The following is a 20,723-nucleotide window of genomic DNA, read 5'->3' as shown; positions in this document are numbered from 1 at the left end:
CATTGTGGGTCCAGACCCTTAATCTGGTTTTAAAGTGAATCAGAAAGATGTCCAGAAATATACTGGGAGATGGGAGGCTGGGGGTGGGGTGGGGGGGGGGGGGGTGTTGACTTGGAAAGAAGGATGTATACAAGAAGACCTGGTAGTTTAGGAAGAGAAAGCGAGCGAGGTAGGGTCTGAATTTGGAGAATTCAATGTTCATGCACTGGATTGCAGACTGCTTCAGGCAGAATAGGAGGTGCCGTTATTGCAGCTTCTATTTGTCTTCACTCCGGCAGTGGAGGAGGGTAAGGACAGGCATGTCGGTGTGCAATGGAAAGGGACATTAAAATGGCTGGCAGTCAGGAACTCTGAATAGTTGTGATTTAGAGAATGCAAGCGCTCAGCAAAGCGGTCACTAAATACAAACTGGAAGAGCAACACCGCATATTCAGGTTACCTGCTCTCCTCCCTTCTCCTCCCCACCCTGTGTTCCAAGCCACCTGCATATCTCCCTGTTTCTTTCTCCTCACCACCTACTCCAGTGTGTACCCCCCTCCCCACTGTCCACATCTTCCCACGCCATCTCCCATACTTGTTTCCACTTCACTTTCCTTACTGATCTGATCCCATCACATGCCACCATTTGTTGCCTCCACCTATCTTCTTCCAAACTCTAGTGCTATGTCCACCTGACCCTACCTGCCAATCAATTCCTCTTCACCTGGATCCACCAATCACTTGCCAGCTCTTTCCCTCCCCTCATCTTCACCTGTTGAAACAGGCTATATCCCCTTCATTCTTTCAGTCCAGATAAAGGTTCTTAATCCAAAACGTCAACAGTTTATTTTGATCCTCTGATGCTGCCTGACACACTAAATTCCTCTGACAGCATGTTTTAATCCATAACATGTGCCTTTGCTTTTCTTTGTGCAGATTACCCTGACTACAATTGGCTACGGTGACAAGACTCCAAAAACGTGGGCAGGTCGTCTGTTGGCTGCAACGTTTGCTCTTGTAGGAGTGTCATTCTTTGCTTTGCCAGCGGTAAGTACCTTTACTTCATGTTCAGCCATGAAAAGCAGCCCAAAATCTCCACTGCAGACCTGCAATTGCCTAAAGTCTGCAAAGACAAATTTAAAAATTTGTCTCCACAGCTGGAAATAATGGGCTGAAAAATGGCAGATGGAATTTAATGCAAACAAGTGCGAGGTTTTGCATTTTAGTAGGATCAACGGGGTAGGTCTCACACATGAACTGCAAGGCACTGAGGAGTGTGGTTGAACAAAGGGATACAAAGGAAACAAAGCATCCCAGGTTTACTGGCTTTTAACTGGTTTTCAGTTAAACGTTTCTGAAAAGTTCCAAATATCAAATTCTTTAATGGGTAATATTTTAGCTCTGAGCAAAACAGCGTTGTTCTTGCTGCCTGAGCGGGCAGCTCCCTTCACTGTCACGATGCAGGAGTATGCTGCCGCTTCTTCATTAGGACCCAATTGCGCTGAGACATTTATTATCCACCGCTGGAACTCTGCTGAAGAAATAGCACAAGCAGTGCTGCCGTCTTCCAGGTTTTGGAAACAACCTAGTGGAAACCCATGCAGTTACAGGGGGATCATCCAAATGGCATGCAGACAGCACCCGACGAAAGGATTGAACCTGTGACTTTAGCCACACCTGCTGCATTACAGTGTCGCCTAAATGAATAACAGCTTAGATAGGGAAATCTGGCAAAATATGAAAATCAGACCCCTATTGTTGAGGGAATGTATAAACGAGGACTTTAGTGAGATTAATAAATTATTAAATCCATCAATTTTTACTTCACAGTAAATAAGACAGGGTTTTCTGGCCTTCATTTCAGTAAGACTTGTTTTTTTTTCTTGATGTTCCTGTTCTCCACAATAATTACAGACAATAATTAATTGTTAAGTTCATTCAGCACCCCCTTTCCAATATCATCTATTCTACTTGCCCTTTTGCTTGCAAGCCAATGACCTTGGACAAGTAATCAGAAAGTAAATATTGATAATGAAAATAAATTAATTGTAGATATATTTCAGCCAAAAATTTACTTGAAAGCTCAGACAGATTACAGACAAAAATACAATGGAGCTCAAAGTACATTTAGCTGTTTAGAAGGTTGACTATAGAACTGTAAGTGGTTGAATAGGTGTTTCCCTAATTTTCATATTTCAGCTCTGTAACCTTGACATAGAACTTTATATGTAGCCGTTTTCATAGTTATGTATTTTGTAGCCTTTTCATTATGTTCAGAGTAGGTAGTTTTCAAGCACGTTTGCACCATTTTAATATTTGTTTAAATAAAAATTCTTCCCTGTCACACTTCTTCCCTGCGACACATGCTAGTATTAATGACTACTTCATAATTACCTTTTGTTCTGCCCTTTTCATTTTGCCTAGAGTTAATACTGTGGAAATGGTAGAGGACTGATTTTGGAGGCTAGATCAATAATCTAGATTTAAAAAATTAACTTCCACCAAAGCAGTGTGACATTTGAATTCAGTTAAATGAAATGTTAAATCAAAAACTAGTGTTAGTAGCAATGGCACGGTAAAAAATCCATCAGGATTAACTGATATAATTCATGGAAGAAAATCTGTTCCCTTATCTACTTTGGTCTCTGTGTGACCCCAGACCCATTGTAATTGAGTTGACTTTAATTTATTTCTGAGATGGGAGTAAATGTAGACTTGGCAAGAAGACCTAATTCCTCTGAAAAATTTTAAAAGGAGTGCCTTTTCATTTAGATTCAATTTCCGACACCTAGCCAACAACCAGAAATGCCGAACTCTTTTCAGATTGAATATGTTTTCAATATTCCTGTTTTATTTCGGATTTCTAATTGTTGCACTTGATTTTCATACTCCATGCAATTTTAGAATATTGCTCTAAAGCTCCCTCGTGTGGAGATACAGACTGTCGTTGAGTTGAGCAGAGTACTACATGAAAAACCTAAATAAGCATTGAGCTCACAAGGTGTCTGCCTCAAAAGTTGCTTTTAAACTTTTCAGTACAGTCAGATTCCAACGCCTCTTTCCTGTCTCACACTCATCTGCCTCTTGTTTCTTCCTCCTCTCAGACCTCCCTGACGCTGAATCTACTCTCCTTTAACATCCTTCTTGACCTCTGACCTCATTCCATAGTACCCAAACTAATTCTTCTCCCCTGTTTCTAAATCCTATTCACACTCTTTTTACCCCCTTCTCCTCCCTCCCTCACTGTTTTAGCCTTATGTCTCTGTGTGAGTGTGTATATGCCCATGAATGCTTGACTAATCAGAACATAAGACGTAGTAGCAGAATTAGGCCATTCATCCCTTCGAGTCTACTCCGCCATTTTATCATGACTGTTTCTGGATACACCCCCATACACCTGCCCTCTCACCATATCCCTTGATGCCCTGACTAATCAGAAATCTATCAACTTCTACTTTAAATATATGCACGGACTTGGCCTCCACCACAGTCTGTTGTAGAGCCTTCCACAGATTCACAACTCTCTAGCTGAGAAATTTCCTCCTTACTTCTGTTTTAAGGGTTCACCCTGTGCCCTCTATTTCTAGTTATCCCCACCAGAGGAAACATCCTCTCCACATCTACCTTATCTAGTCTTTTCAACATTCAGTAGGTTTCTATGAGACCCCACACACTCTTCTAAATTCCAGTTAGAGATGCCAAATGTTCCTCATGTGTTAACCCCTCCACTCCCAGAAGCATCTAGGCTCAGCATTATCTCCTTGTTTTTCTGTTCTATTCCCCTTGAAATAAATGATGACATTACATTTGCCTTCTTCACCACAGACTCAACCTGTAAATTAGTCTTTTGAGAGTCTTGCATGAGGACTCCTAAGTCCCTTTACACCTCTGATGTTTGAATTTTCTCCCCTATAAATAATAATCTACAATTGTTTCTTTTACCAATATGCGTTACCATGCATTTCCCAACACTGTATTCCATTTGCCACTTTTTTCCCATTATTCAATTTGTCTAAGTTCTGCTTCAATCACATTGCTTCCTCAGCACTACCTACAACTCCACCTATCTTCAGATCATCTGCAAACTTTGCCACAAAGCCATCAATTTCTCTATCTAAATCATTAACAAACAAAGTGAAAAGTAATGGTCCCAATACTGAGCCCAGTACTGTCTTCCACCCTTCTTAAAGAGTGGAGTGATATTTGCAATTTTTGCTATCTCTTCAGCATCCACTTTTGGGACTCAGGGATGTAGTCCATTTAGTGCAGGTGACTTATCCACCTTAAGTCCCTTCAGTTTGCCTGGCACTTTTTCCTTTGGAGCAGCAATGACACCCACACCTGTTCTCTGACAAACCTCTGGTATACAGTTAGTGTAGTGTCTCCCACAGTGAAGACTGAAGCAAAGTACATAATAAGATCATCTGCCATTTCTTTGTTCCCCATTACTACCTCACCAGCATAATTTTCCAGTGTCAACTCTCACCTGCCTTTTACTCTTTATACAACTGAAAAATCTTAGGTATTCTGCTTTATATCATTGACCTTCTTTTAGTTTTTTTAGTTGACTTTTGTTGGATTTTGAAAGTTTCCCGATCTTCAAACTTTTCACTCACTTGTGCAACCTATAAAGCCTTTCTTTGGCTTTTATTAAATTCCCTTTGAAGCAAGAAGGCTGCAAGTGGAACGACTAAGGATTTCCAGAGCAAAGGCATTCTACTACTCGGAGTAAAAGAGAGGCAAGACTGTGCAGGCGCATGACATCAGTCAGTAGAGCGGGAGAAGTTTAAGAAGAAGACTGTCATATCCAGCGGGCAGCAGAATGAGAGGGTAGTAGAGTGATAGGGCTTTGGCTCAACGGGCTTAGGTGGTAACGAAGCGAGGTAGCTTTACCTGTGTTAATTGCAGAAAGGGAGAATGTGTGTGAGGCCGGTGCTCTGTGCTCGGTGTCAGATGTGGGAAGTCCTGGAGTCTCCCAGCCTCCTGAATGGCCATATCTGCACCCGGTGTGTTGAGCTGCGGCTCCTAAGGAACCGCGTTAGGGAACTGTAGCTGCAGCTCAATGACCTTCGCCTGGTCAGGGAGAGTGAGGAGGTGATAGAGAGGAGTTACAGACATGTGGTCACACCGGGGCCACGGGAGACAGACAAGAGGAGATTGCTGAGCCTCTGGTGATGATCTTTACATCAACAAAGGGGATGGTAGAGGTTCCGGAGGATTGGAGGATTGCAAATGTTGTTCCCTTATTCAAGAAAGGGAGTAGAGACAGCCCAGGAAATTATAGACCAGTGAGTCTTACCTCAGTGGTTGGTAAGTTGATGGAGAAGATCCTGAGAGGGAGGATTTATGAACATTTGGAGAGGTGTAATAAGATTAGGAACAGTCAGCATGGCTTTGTCAAGGGCAGGTCATGCCTTTCGAGCCTGATTGAATTATTTGAGGATGTGACTAAACACATTGATGAAGGAAGAGTAGTAAATATAGTGTATATGGATTTCAGCAAGGCATTTGATAAGGTACCCCATACAAGGCTTATTAAGAAAGCAAGGAGGCATGGGATCCAAGGGGACATTGCTTTGTGGATCCAGAATGGCTTGCCCACAAAAGACTAAGAGTGGCTATAGACGGATCATATTCTGCATGGAGGTCGGTCACCAGTGGGGTGCCTCGGGTTTGTTCTGGGACCCTTACTTTACGTGATTTTTATAAATGACCTGGATGAGGAAGTGGAGAGATGTGTTAGTGAGTTTGCTGATAACACAAAGGTTGGAGGTGTTGTGGATAGTGTGGAGGGCTGTCAGTGGTTACAGCGGGGCATTGATAGAATGCAAAACTGGGCTGAGAAGAGGCAAATGGAGTTCAACCCAGACAAGTGTGAGGTGGCTCATTTTGGTAGGTCAAATATGATGGAAGAATATGGTATTAATGGTAAGACTCTTGGCAGTGTGGAGGATCAGAGGGATCTTGGGGTCCGAGTCCGTAGGATGCTCTAAGCAGCTGCGCAGGTTGACTCTGTGGTTAAGAAGGCGTATGGTGTATTGGCCTTCATCAATCGTGGAATTAAATTTAGGAGCAGAGAGGTAATGTTGCAGCTATATAAGACCCTGGTCAGACCCCACTTGGAGTACTGTGCTCAGTTCTGGTCACCTCACTACAGAAGGATGTGGAAGCCATAGAAAGGGTGCAGAGGAGATTTACAAGGTTGTTGCCTGGATTGGGGAACATGCCCTATGAAGACAGGTTCAGTGAATTCAACCTTTTCTCCTTGGAGTGACGGAGGATGAGAGGTGACCTGATAGAGGTATTGATTGTGTGGACAGTCAGAGGCTTTTTCCCCCAGGGCTGAAATGGTTGCCACAAGAGGACACAGGTTTAAGGTGCTGGGAAGTAGGTACAGAGGAGATGTCAGGGGTAAGTTTTTTACTCAGAGAGTGGTGAGTGCATGGAATGGGCTGCCGGCAATGGTGGGGGAGGCAGATACAATAGGGTATTTTAAGAGACTTTTAGTTAGGTACATGGAGCTTAGGAAAATAGAGGGCTAGGAGTAATCCTAATAACTTCTAAGGTAGGGACATGTTCTGCACAACTTTGTGGGCCGAAAGGCCTGTATTGTGCTGTAGGTTTTCTATGTTTCTATGTTTCCCTTGTCAGTTATGGTTGCCTAGCCTGCCATTTGAGAATTTCTTCTTCTGTGGAGCATCTCTATCCTGTGCCTTGTGAACTCTTCCCAGAAACTTCAGCCACCTCTGTTCTGCCATCATCCCTGCCAGTATCCTCCTCCAATCCACCCGGGCAAGCTCCAAGCTCCTCTCTCTTGCCTTTGTAAACCTCTTTATTCCTTTGCAACACTGATACATGTGACTTGTGTTTCTCCCTCTCAATATAGTGATACAGTGTTGTTTATGTCAAAACTTTACTGCAGACGTTTTCTTTAGTGAAAGACTCTATTATTGTATCTGCTGCTGTGCATACAGTAGAACTGCTCTGTAGCCATCCTGGGTCTCCTTGTACTAAGCCAAAGTCTTGCTCTATCAAGCCCATTTGGATTCTGGTGTGCTACATCCGGAAGAGAATCTTTTCAGGGTGGTATTTGCTGTGAAGAATGCGCTAATTCAAATAGATTAGTAAGCATTCCAGACCCTGCCTGTTCACTGTAACATGGAGCTTAGATGCTGCAGTTATTAACCAACATATCAATGGCAAAAATTGACGATTGATCTGTCCTGATGCAACATCTTGACTCAAAACACTGATTATTCCTTCTGCCCATTCCCCCACGCAGATGCTACTAGACCCGCTGATTTCTTGAGCAGTTTGATTATTTCTCCAGGTTCCAGCATCTGCAGTCTCCTGTGTCTCTAAGAAAGAAATTGATTCTTTATGATTGGTGTGATTGGCAAGGATGATTTAGGGAAAGTGGACTAACAAATGTCTAGTCTACCTGTGTTGCTACATTGAGAGAACCTGGACCTTTAGGTCTCTCTGTCCTACAACACTTTCCAGGGCCCTACCATTTATTGTTTAGGTCCTGCTGTGGTTTAACTGACCAAAAGATAACATCTCACACTTTCCTGAGTTAAGTTCAGAGTTCAAAGTAAATTTATTATTGAAGTGCATATATGTCCCCATATACAACCCAGAGATTAATTTTCTTACAGGCATATTCAATCAATCCAATAACCATAATAGAATAGATGAAAGACCACACCATCAGCCATTCCTTAGACACTTCCACAGTTCATCTGGATCTCATTGTGATCATAGATAACAATGAGAACTGGCTGTTCAGCATTCCAAGATTAAAATGTTTCAAACGCAAGGGAGATGGATGTGGTGGCGGAGTTGTACCACTGATCACAGCAACACCTCAAGAGGATATCCTGGAGGTCCCATCCTGTGAGCCAATATGGGTAGAGCTCAGGAATGTAAAAGGCAAAATCACTGTGGACCAAATGGCCAGTGCATGGGGTTATACTGTGGATCTCCCAGTGGTCACTGGGAGACAGAGGAACAGATATGGAGCCAGAATATGGAAAGATGAATGTAAAAGCAAAAGGGAAGTTGCAGTAGGTGACTTTGATTTCCTGAATATTGATAGGACTCCTTCAGTGCCAGAGGGTTAGATGGGGCAGAATGTGTTACATGCAGCCAGGAGGTTTTAAGTTTGTATATCATCTCCAGCCAGGGTAAGAGCCATGTAAGGCCTTGTATTAGGAAATAATCCTGTCAAGGTGATTGGAACATTGATGAGAGAGCATTTTGGGAACAATGATAATAACTCTAAGTTTTCAGATAATTATGTGTAAGAATAAGACTGGAACTCAGAGTAATGTGCCAAATTGGGGAAAGTCTAATTGCAAATATATTAGGCAGAAGCTGGGGAGAGTGAATGGTTGTTGGGTAAGTCCATAGCTGACATGTGGGAGTTTCATTTAAATCTAGCTGGTTAGAGTTCAGGGCCAACATGTTCCTATGAGGAAGAAAGGAAAGGATGGCAAGGTTCAGGAATATTGGATAATATGAGGTTGTAAGTTTAGTCAAAAAGTGTAAGGTTTAGGAAGCTGAAATCGGACAGAGTTGTTGATAAATATAAATGAAGAAGAAAGAAATTTAAACAGAGAATTAGTGAGGCAAAAAGGGTCCCATTGGTGAGTAAGATTGAAGAGAATCTAAAGTCATATTGTACATACATTAGCAACAAAAGGGAGATGGTAGGACCACTCAAGAACAAAGGAGGAAATATGTACCTGAAACTAGAGGAAATTGGCAATGTACAAAGTGAATACTTCATATAGGAGAACAGCATGTTGAATAGTGAGTTTAGGAAGAGTATACTGATAATCTAGGGCATGTTGTTATCTAGAAAGAAGTATTGGGTCTTGTGAAGAAATTTGGGGTGGATAATTCTCCAAGGATTAATGGAGATCTATCCCAGGTTATTGAGATAGCTAAAAGAGGAGATTGCTGAGCTTGACAGAGAAGGGCAGTAGAAAAACAAAATAAAAATAGGCCAATGAGCCTATAAAGAAAATTACCTCAGAACCACAAAATTGGAGTCATAGTCATCCTCGACATCAAAAAAACTGCTGAAGATCAAAATAACATGATGAATGTAAAAAATGTTAATTACAATGTAAAAAAGTGGTATTAACTAAAAGTTGGATATTATTTAAAAGCATAATCAAATGTAATATCAAGTCTGTATTTATAAAGTTCTTGTGCCAATGTCGTTATTTTACAAGAGCAGTGAGAAGTTGTACCTGACCAACGGTAAATTCATGCATTTTTTCTAATGGACGCAGGTTGAGATGACTGTTATGTGGCTGCTTGATGCTGCATTTTCAGCTTGTGTTGATTGTGTGACAGTTATGTGTTACAGGTTAATTATGTTGCTGGGAAACCATGTTAGCATCATCTTCAATTGATATGTTGCACAGTGCAGCACTTCTTGTGAAGGCAACACAAATTTGGAAAAGATTGTTGGAAATAAAAGGAGCCATTGAATCAGTTGAATAAAGCTGTCTGTCGGTTTCACTGTACAAAATTGCTGAGAATTTGGCTCCAATGAGCACTAAGTGTAATTTGCTCTGACTTGTCTTGAAAATTTGAAAATCACACTTTTACAATAGACAGTAGGTGCAGGAGTAGGCCATTTGGCCCTTCTAGCCAGCACTGCCATTCACTGTGATCATGGCTGATCATACACAATCAGTACCCCGTTCCTGCCCTCTCCCCATATCCCTTGACCCTGCTATCTATAAGAGCTCTATCTAACTCTCTCTTGAATGCATCCAGAGACTTGGCCTCCACTGCCTTTTGGGGCAGAGCATTCCACATATCCACCACTCTCTGGGTGAAAAAGTTTTTCCGCATCTCTGTTCTAAATGTACTAGCCCTTATTCTTAAACTGTGGCCTCTAGTTCTGGACTCACCCGTCAGCGGGAACATGTTTCCTGCCTCCAGTGTGTCTGATTCCTTAATAATCTTATATGTTTCAATCAGATCCCCTCTCATCCTTCTAAATTCCAGTGTATACCAGCCCAGTCGCTCCAATCTTTCAACATATGGCAGTCCCGCCATTCCGGGAATTAACCTTGTGAACCTACACTGCACTCCTTCAATAGCAAGAATGTCCTTCCTCAAATTTGGAGACCAAAACTGCACACAATACTCCAGGGCCCTGTACAACTGTAGAAGGACCTCTTTACTCCTGTACTCAATTCCTCTTGTTATAAAAACCAGCATGCCATTAGCTTTCTTCACTGCCTGCTGTACCTGCATGCTTGCTTTCATTGACTGATGTACAAGAACACCTGGATCTCATTGTACTTCCCCTTTTCCTAACTTGAGTCCATTTAGATAGTAATCTGCCTTCCTGTTATTGCCACTAAAGTGGATAACCTCACATTTATTCACATTAAACTGCATCTGCCATACATTTGCCCACTCACCCAACCTGTCCAAGTCACCCTGCATTCTCATAACATCCTCCTGACATTTCACACTGCCACCCAGCTTTGTGTCATCAGCAAATTTGCTAATATTACTTTTAATCCCTTCATCTAAATCATTAATGTATATTGTTACAGTCAAGAGTGCCATCCAATGATAGGACAAAAGGTGTGTTTCTGATTGAAGGGATTTTTTTTAAGTAAAACTGCATTATTTTTATTGAAAATGGATGTTTTAATGAGCTTTACATTTCCTATTGGTTAACTGTATTGACAAATTAGAATGGGCAGTATATAGGAGCAGGACATTGGAAAGGATCAATAGCATCTTTACTGTTGTTTAATGTGGTGCCAAGAGATCATTCATCATGAACTGAAGAAGGGCCAAACAAGGTAGTGTTTCCTAATTCCTAATATGGGAATATACAAGGAAGTTTAGAAAGACAAAGAAGACCCCAAATGAACAAATCATTCAAAGGCTGAAAGATCATTCAAAAAAACCAAGAGGATGTTCTTTATCTCATGGAATCTTACGTATAAAGGAAGGAAGTCACACTTCAGCTCTCAAAAGCTTCGATCAGAACTCACTTGTTATACCGTGCTCAGCTTTGCTTTCCATAATGTAACAAAGGTGCTTTGGTCCTCATGTGGCTGCCAGTGAGATGTGCTCAGAGCTGTCCTCTACAGGACAGCTGTCTTGACTCCAATGTAAGTTGCTGTTGGGTTGGCTTTGGTATTGAAGATGCAGTCATCTATTTTTTGCCGACTCTGGATTTGCTAAGAAGGTGTGAGACAGTTGCAAGAATCTATGTTCTGGATCAACCCCAGCAGCTGCATAACAGAGAGCTCTCTGGTCTCCAGGCTGTTACTGGGGAATCACAAACCGAGACAGACATCAAATGCTGTGAGGAGGTCACCATCAGTGAAGGACAACCTTTGATCTGCTCAGAGGTTACTGGTCTTCCAGCACAGAAAGCCGCAGTCTGGCTCAATCCAGGATGTAGGAGTAGGTGCTGAAGAATGCTCTGAAGCTTGGTAGAGCCAATGCCAAGGCTCTGTGAGGAATCAGACTCCAGTTACTATCACTGACAAGCAGCATGTTGTGAAATCTGTTGCTTTGTGGCAAGAAGCAAAAGCAAATTGCTATAAGTTACGATAAAAAATGCGCAAAAGAGGAATTGTGAGGTCATGTTTATGGGTTCATGGACCATTCAGAACACTGATGGTTTCAGTAGGTACATTTAATGTCAGAGAAATGTATACAATATACATCCTGAAATTCTTCTTCACAAACATCCACAAAAACAGAGGGGTGCCCCAAAGAATGAATGACAGTTAAACGTTAGAACCACAAGGCCCCTCCCACTCCCCCTCCCACACATAAGCAGCAGCAAAACAATGACCCCCCCCTCTCCCCCACCAGCAAAAAAGCATCAGCACCCCTCACTGAGCACTCAAGCGTGCAGCTTCAATAAAGACAGTCTTGCAGTACCCAAAGACTTCTCATTCACCTGGTATTTGACACACCACAGGCTTTCTCTCTCCTTAATAAGGGGAAAAGAGGTGTCCCCATTTCACAGCAAAACAACTCACTCATTTATGCTGTTAAAAGTCTGTTGTATCACTTCTTACAAGCTCTGTACCCAAAGAACTTGGGTCTCTGGGTACACAGCCAGCAGCCAGCTCATTGCTTACGATCTTCCATCTCCCAAGAGCATCAGGCAGCGGCGTCACCAGGTTTGAATCGGTCTGCCTCCAGAGCCATGAAAATCTGGCACCCTGAAGGTGTGCTAGTCTTCCAGACCACATACTTGGCATATTGAAAAGCGGCTGGCCATGAGGCCCCGACAGTGGGTTCCATTTCCGCAAAGAACCAAAGTCAGTGTGTAACTCCGGGTCAGGGTCTTCAAAAGAATCTTAAAGAAACAAAAGAAATACCAAAAATAGAAATAAAGCTGTTTCCGAACATGGAGAGGATGCCTCTCAAAAAGTGTTTATCACAGCAGGGAGCTATTTAAGTGGCAATGGTGCTACGTTTGTATTTTTTAAGTTTACACTGTTAAATGTACCGACCAAGAATGTAAAGGTTATCCTTTTGCATGGTTTCTTCCTTTGGTTACAAGTTAGCAATGCAGATTCATCAAAATCAGATGTTATTTAAATAGACAATTCAGAGGGGATATGTAATCACCTTGACTTTAGAACTGAGGAATGATCTGACTGAAATGATTCTGTCAGAAGGATAACAAAATGCAATTCCCCCGCTGGAAGAATAAGAACACGATGTTGTTTTACAGCTGATTCAGGAGTGAAATTAAGATGCAGAAATTGAAAATCTAAAGCGTTCCCACGCTCAGAACTGCCACCACCAGTAAAGATGTGGAGCCTGGATTAAGTGAAATTTAAGTTAGAGCTAAATAGACTTTGGTTCATTGAATTTAGTATTGGGCAAGTGGAGTTGAGGCTCAGATGAGCTGCACAAGTAACTGAATAGTGGAACAGGGTAGGTAATGCCCTGACCTGCTTCTTTAGATTGCAACTCCCTGCCATGGGGATGGATCTACACCCAAAATGTGGAGTACCTGAATGTGGAGTATTTGAACTGATAATTATTAATTAACATTACAGTATTTTAATACAATAATGTTGATTACCTCACGATTAATTTTGTAATTACTATTGTTACTAAACCATTGGATGAATATTGCAGATTTTGTCCATACAGTTTCACTTTTTTCATGAGTTCTGTAAATAGAATGTTGTTTGATTCCTTTTCTCCTTGCAGCATCTAATAATGTTTATTTTTCTTTAAGGGCATTCTTGGTTCAGGGCTGGCTCTTAAAGTTCAGGAGCAACATCGGCAAAAGCATTTTGAGAAAAGAAGAAATCCTGCAGCAAGCTTGATCCAGGTCTGGTGATGAAGTGCTGAGATGCTCTTAAGTTGCAAAAGAAATTAAAATCAGTATTTAAATAATGTCAAAGTACAGGCAGTATTTTATCCATCTTGTTTCTTGTTCTGCTAATTGTTTCTTAGCAGCACCTGTTGGGAGTTGCTCGGACTCTTCTCCATGCTTCCGTTATCTTTGTTTTGGTTCTGCTGATCATCTCGTACAGGGGCTGCAGAGTATCATAGTGGTCAGCATAATGCTACTGCAGCACCAGCAGTCTGGGTTCCATTCCACCGCTGTCTGGAAGGACTGTACGTTCTTCCTGTGGCTCTCCTCTGGGTGCTCCTGATCCACCCACATTTCAACAATGCACAGGTTAGAAGGTTAATTAGTCACATGGATGTAGTTGCTTGGTGTGGGCTTCCTGGATCAGAAAGGCCTGTTACCATGCTGTAGCTCAAAATCAAAATAAAACTAAAAAATAAAAATTCTCCTGCTTGACAACCTAGTATCGTTGAATCATACAGGTGAGAAATGGGCCCTACTAGCCCACCTTATCCATACCGACTGTAATACTTACTGTATTTTTCAGCATTGGGCCTGTATCTCTGTCTTTCCCATTCAAATAGCTTTTAAACATTGTAAACTTGTTGAACTGTCCTCATTCTCCTTGCCTGGAGGGGAGTCCTTTGTAGAAACTGTCTTTGATGACCATCTGGTTGTTCTATCACGGGTTCATTGTTGCTCCTGGGGTAATTATTTCTGTGACTTTGCTGAGCAATCTAAAGTTTCTAGCTTTTCACAAATTCATGATTAATATCATTCACTTGGGAAATAAAGCCTCTGCACTTTCTCCATGGAGGAATGTCAACAGCATTTTTGAGCCACATAGTCGTCAGCCACTTCACCTATGCACCTGCTCACAACTATGTTCAATCAGGTTCTTTTCCAGGTTGGAGAGATCAAGCAGGGTTCCACAACCTGCCAGATTGATGTGCAGAAAAAGTTAGCAGCAGCATTAAAGCCAAATTAATTTCTTCACTGAGATATATTTAGGAAACTCACAGTAGGCAATAATCATAGGGAAAAGAGCTCCTAGAACAAGTTATAAAACCAGTTCACCAGTTACAATTTCTAAGCTATAGGCCACAGGCACTTTTCAAAACAATAGTAATTATAAAGGACATTAACATCAAGAATGAGATGTGCCTGGGTCTTCAGACATTTCCATTTGTATTTATCATTGATAAATGCACTTAATGTAAACTGCTACAAGGTATGCAACAGTAATGGAGACACCTACATGGACCAAATACTTAGACAATGTGTTAAATTTTGCATAGTCCAAAAGATTTCTTCCCTGGTTTCTCCCACATCCTTATTTAAATTCAAGATGAATAGTATTTGCTTCCACCCAGTCCAGGCACATCTCCAATCAACATTGTTTGGGTTTTAAATTAGAATGAAGTAAAAACTAATTTTAAAGGTGACAAAATCTCAAAAAAGGAAGCTCTTCCACCCACCAAGTGCATCCAGTTTTTTGTAGAGCATTATCATCAATCTCCTTCTTTTCTTTTTCCATGATTCTGCTGACTCTTGCCTTCAAATCTCCATATTTTGTAAAACACAGTCAAATCATCATCCACCACACTTTCAGGAATTGCTCTCTAGATCATAACAACTCACTGGGTTAAAAAAAAAACTTTCCTCATGCCACCAATCACCTTAAATGTGTGTCCTTTGGCAGTAGGAAATGGTGGCCCTTTTTCGTATCTATCTGATGTGTCATACACCCCATTTTCTGCTTCAACATTCTCTCTTTCATCATCTCAGAGAGCTCCACATTGTTGCAGTGCCTTTCCATCCAATGGATATGTTGTAGGGTCGTAGAGTAGGGAAGCTTGGAAACAAGACCTTTGACCCAACAGATCTGTGCTGCCCAACTATTTACCCCCCCCCCCCCCGTTAGTCCCAATTGCTCACGTTCGGCCCATGGTCCTCCAAGCCCCTCCTCTCCATGTACATATCCAAATATTAAGAATATACCTGGCCCTTCTCCTCTTTCTAGGATCCCCATTGTTTAATTATAATTTATATTCTACCTACCATTGATTCAGTTTAATCTCTGTGAAGTTACTAAGGCTGGTCTTCCCGTTAAAAAGTTCAAATCAGGATTGTTCCTGCCGTATCTGCTTCCCAGTAACCTGTGATTTAGCATACAAGAGAAATGCTATGTTCTTTGAGGAGATTATACAGATTTAGCAGACCCTAAGTAAAATTGAGAATGAGAAACAATCTTTACTTTAGAGGAATGAATATTATGGAAGGCGAAGCCAAGATGATGTTTCCCCTGGAAGGGCTGTCATGATTGAGGGCTCATACGATCAAAACAAGAGTTGGTTTATATTTGTCACATGTATTGAAGTACAGTAAATATGTTGTTTTCATACATAACATTAGTATGTCAACATAGCACAAGGAAAAAGCAATAAATGAATGCAGCATTCAGTGTTACAGTTAGAAGGGAAGTGTGGTACAGACAGACAATAAAGTTCAAGGCCACGATGAAGTAAATTATGCTGTCAAGAGTCCATCTTATCGTACAAGAAGTGCATTCAATAGTAAATGGGAGGACAGAGTCAATGAGAAATGTCTGCACCTGGACAGCAGTGGATCTTTGGAAGGGGTAGAGGCTCACACCATGAGATCAATGTATTTTTAGATATTAAGGGAATCAAGGAATAGAGGATTAATGCAGGAAGGTGGCTTTGAGGTAAAAGAGCAGCCATGGGGCCAAATGGCCTACCCTGATACAGTTTCTTACATTCCCTCTCCCTCAAACTACAATGTTTCCTAATCAATCTCAGCCAATACTCAAACCACACTCTCAGCCAATACTTTGTAGTCAGCAATTCTTAATACCTAATCCTCCCTTTGCGTTGAAACATTTCTCATTAAGAACCACAAGCGGTCCTCATTTCCATTTGCAACTCACCAAACAGTTTGCTACATTTTGTGCATTTGCTCACATACACTCTAACTCTCTTTCTTGTAATCTTTTAATTTCCACTCAGCTAATATTATATTTCTTCTTACTCTAACGCTGCCTACCACTTCCAGTCCTCTGTTCACTTTATCCCCTTTTCCAAATATTAAGTGTGGTATTTTTTCCATAAAAAATAAAACCATCACCAACCCATCAAGTCAATTTCCCCACGATGAGGGTTACATTCCTATGAAGGTGCAGCCCACCTATCTTCCTACCACAGATATGGTCCTAACATTCCAGGAAAATGAATCTAAAGGGTGATCCAGCTAGCAGAAGTGGTGCCTCAGTGCTAGAGACCTGTTCAATCCTGACTTTGGGTAGTATCTAGTGCTCCAGTTCCCTCCCAAATCATGAACACATGCAGGTTGGTAGTTAGAATGAGGGTGCGTGGTAGAATCTCGAGGGTGTGGATGAAAGAATGGGAATTATACTGTAAACAACAGGATTAATGTGGAATGCTACAGGTGGGTGGTTGTGTACCTCTCTCCATGTTGTAGAATTGCAGGGGCCTCTATGATCATCCTTGGGAACTATGTCCTCAACTGCACATTAATCTGCCTGACTTTCCTATTCCTATTCTTTCTGCCACACAGCACTGGAAGTAATTTCAAGATTACATTTTAGAATTGAAGCTCCTGACTCTCCACCTGTTAGAAATAAACCCTTAGCCACCACCACCCACCTTCTTCTCCATTCCCATGTTAATTGCTTCAATGTGAACCATCACCTCTGGCTTTTTGTCTGCCTTGCTGCAGAATATTCTGTACACACTCTGGTATCCTGTGCCTTGGCATTGGGTCCTTGTGTTAAGAGTTACAGAAACATTTGTTTGCATCTAATTCTGCAACCCCCCTTGACCACTACAGTTCCACACCTCCTTGAAGGTGTTATTACCCCCACCAGTCTCTGATCCTGAGCATCAGGTTGCAAGCAGCACATGCTTCAAATTCTTGCATTTCCTACTCACTGTCCAAAGGTCTGATGATGGGGCGATCAGTTCCTGAGTGTTCACTCCTTCAGCATCCTTACGCTCAGTAATGACTTATAAAGGCTTGATCCCTGGACTGCAATATGGCATTCCAACCTGGGACAGGAGTCAATTCATCTCTGCAGCCTTTCATTGTTTTATATCTTGTCCTTGTAGATGCATGTTATTGCTTAATTGATGCATCTTGTTATACTAATTGAATTACTCATGCCTTATTTACAATTGTTTATTTTTTATAGGTTAATTAGCAGATATTGCTTTTCCATGTTGTTGTGCTCTTTTTAAAGAAACCTGCATTAACCAGGATTGCTTCCTGTAAACCCCACTGTCTCTCCTTGCAGTCCTTTCCTGGTCTGCCCGCTTTTGTTCACTTTCCTCTACCGTCACCCCCCTGTACCCCATCACCCCATTTGTCCTCCTCCCTCTCCTAGCTCCTCACTAATTGCCCATGCACTTCACCCACCAGACCCACTCTTCACCTATTCCCCCTTACTTCTCAGATTCCAGGACTTGTCGTCTTTGTGTTCCTGCAAATCATCTTCTAACCTCTGTCTTCATCTTCACCCTCCCCCTCCCACCCACTTGTCTAGCTCTATTATTTTTCCCTTGTTTGTTTCCATCTATCACCGAGCTGATTCTGTCTCCCATCTCCTCCTCTCCAAGCTGGCTCACTTACCCATCATCTCTTACACCACCCCCCCCCCTCCCCACCTACTGGCCTAACCTCACTCCTCCCTTCGCCCTCTTTATAGCAGCTACCTTTTCTCCACTTTCAGACCCGATGCAGGTTCTTGACCTGAAATGTCAACAATTCCTTTCCCTCCACAGATGCTGCTCGACTGTCTGAGTTCCTCCGGAAGTTTGTGTTTTGCTCTAAATCACAGCATCTTCAGTCAAAAAAATTAAGTAAATTTCCTAAAACTTCCACAAACCAATATTTCCTTTCCCTCTGCACGGATTGAAGGATGTTTATTGCATGACTGTGAGATAAATAGGCCTTTTGCAGACTGCAGTGCCCCAAGGACCATTTTGTGGCCCTCAGTTCTTAATGCTTTACATTCATTACCTGGAGAAGGGAGCTGAGTGTAAGATAGCAAAGTCTGTTGAAGACATAAAAACAGGTGGGGGGTCATGTAGGGATGAGGATATTAGAACCCTGCATTAGGATAGAGATTGGTTGAGTGAATGGACCAAAACATGGCAGATTCAAGATTCAAAATTGTTTGTTGCCTTTCTTCACAAGTGTAAAGGTAAATTAGATGATTATTACTCGGGAATTGATGCAGCATAAAAAACACAATAAGCATAAAGGACACAATAAAAAAGCAAAAAATTACAATATATGTAAATATAAAATCAATCCTATAAAACACAATGTAAAATGTACATGCAACTGTTATTTATATCCTGACTTAGTGTACATAAAGTGACATCAGGTGTAGCAGTGATGGGGGGTGGGGTGTGATTGGGTGGGTTAATGGGTGGAAGGCTTGGGCGAAGTAACTGTTTTTGAGTCTAGTGGTCCTGGCATGCATGCTGCATAGCCTCTTCCTTGACAGGATTAGGACAAATATCCCTTATGCAGGATGGGTGGGATCCTTCATGATATCGCTGGCCTTTTTCCAGCACCTTTCTCTGCAGGCAGTATGTCCATGATGCTGGTGATGCTTTGGGCAGTTTTAGTTCCCTGGGGTAGAGTCCTCCAGTCCTTTAGATAAGGTCTAATGGGGATGTGAGAGGCTGCAGTAGGAAGAATCTAAAAGCAGGCTATTATCTAAATAAAGAAACATTGCAGATGAGTGGTGTACAGAGGGATCTTGGTATTGTTATTCACGAATCAATGACAGCTGGCTGGCAGATACAATAGGCAGACAAATGGTGTATTGGCCATGATTTCAGGAAGGTTGAAGTTTAGAAGTAGGGATGTGTTGTTGCAGTTATCTAGGTTGGTGGTAATTTATCCATCTTGAAGTCTTTCAGCCTCTCTTGCACCTACTCCTATTATGAATGGCCACACTTAACTCTATCCCTGATTCTCTTGAATTTCTGGCACGTTGCTGTTGCTTCCACTGTGAGGGTTGATGCAAAGTTCATGAATTGTTCCTCCACTATTTCCTTGTTTCTCAATAGTACTTCACCACAATATTTTTAACTGACCTAATGTCCACTCTTGACTCTCTCTTGCTCCCATTTTCTTATGCTGGTCATCAGGATCAGTAAAAGGGGGAAATAAAAACCTGGAGCATGAGGATTTCTTTTTTGTCTTTCAAAACACCATGTTTTGATTTGTTCATATTAAGCTTTCCTTCCAAGAATAATGTACTTGTTTACTTTAGTACCTGCCAAGTTCAGTAGGGGAGCTGGCTAAATCGGCCCTCCTCTTCCAGAAAATCTCACCTGTCAGACTTCCCCTGATGATCACTCCCAATTCACCCAGTCCTGTATCTCACTGTGCCTCTGCACTGAGGCTGTCTGTTGGTCGGGGTCAACCATGGATATTGCGTCCTCGCTTTCTTCATGGATATGCAAGCCAGTGCCCAAAGCCCGTGCAATATGATACAATATGGAGAGCAAGCTGTTGCCCAGGCAACAGGCTTCCCCTCTCCACACTGCTAATGAATCCAAAGCAACAGCAGAGATTGATAGAGTTTGGCACCAGCGGCATCGCAAGAGTTTCCAGTCAGCATTGAACTCAACACAGGACTGCCTTAGGGACCCCAATTCCTGATTTCTCCTCAATCTGGAATTACTCCAGATTTACTCCCAAAGGAGTTTACTCCCAAAGCCTTCCCCAATGGCAGCAGATGCTGGAGATCAGAGTAATCTCATAGATCAGCTGCCAACCAAACCTGAGAGCCCCATCTGCTTGAAGCAACTGGTTTTAAAGCTCCAGTAACCGGCCTTTGCCCCTTCTCTTGTCAGTAGAAATCGTTTCACTAAGCTTAGTAGCTAAGCCATAGTTGAAAGCCAGGGGCTGGACTTAATAGGTAGTGAGAGCTTATCCCACTACCTCCCCAATCTTAAAGAAACAATATGTCTCTAATGTAATAAGATTTAATGAATGCAGCAGCCAAGCCTCAATATTCTGTTCAAATAAATGTTGAATTTGGGCTTCCTACTCTTCATTTTCACATTTTGTGATAAATTCACAATTTAGTATACAATATTTGTTTCGCAAATCAGAGAAAATCTGCAGATGCTGTAAATCCAAGCAACACACATAAAGTGCTGGAGGAACTCAGCAGGGCAGTCAGCATCTCTGGAAAAGAGCAAACAGTCAACGTTATGAACCAAACCAGTCCTGATGAAGGGTCTCGGCCTGAAACATCGACTGTTTACTCTTTTCCATAGATGCTGCCTGGCTGCTA

The 20,723-nt window shown here is 41.9% G+C and overlaps 1 protein-coding gene across 1 annotated transcript in view; it reads left to right on the top strand.

Annotated features, from left to right (window-relative positions):
• Positions 1-20,723, top strand: part of kcnq3 (potassium voltage-gated channel, KQT-like subfamily, member 3) — a 352,587-nt gene that overhangs the window by 261,866 nt on the left and 69,998 nt on the right. The window contains exons 6-7 of the mRNA XM_059991102.1: positions 916-1,026; positions 13,244-13,339. Of these exons, the coding sequence (XP_059847085.1) occupies positions 916-1,026; positions 13,244-13,339 (207 nt within the window). The remainder of the gene's footprint in view (positions 1-915; positions 1,027-13,243; positions 13,340-20,723) is intronic.

Source organism: Hypanus sabinus, chromosome 1 (assembly GCF_030144855.1).
Source record: "Hypanus sabinus isolate sHypSab1 chromosome 1, sHypSab1.hap1, whole genome shotgun sequence".
NCBI lineage: Eukaryota > Metazoa > Chordata > Chondrichthyes > Myliobatiformes > Dasyatidae > Hypanus > Hypanus sabinus.
Note: the sequence above shows the minus strand (reverse complement) of the source record. Positions and strands in the feature narration are given on the sequence as shown.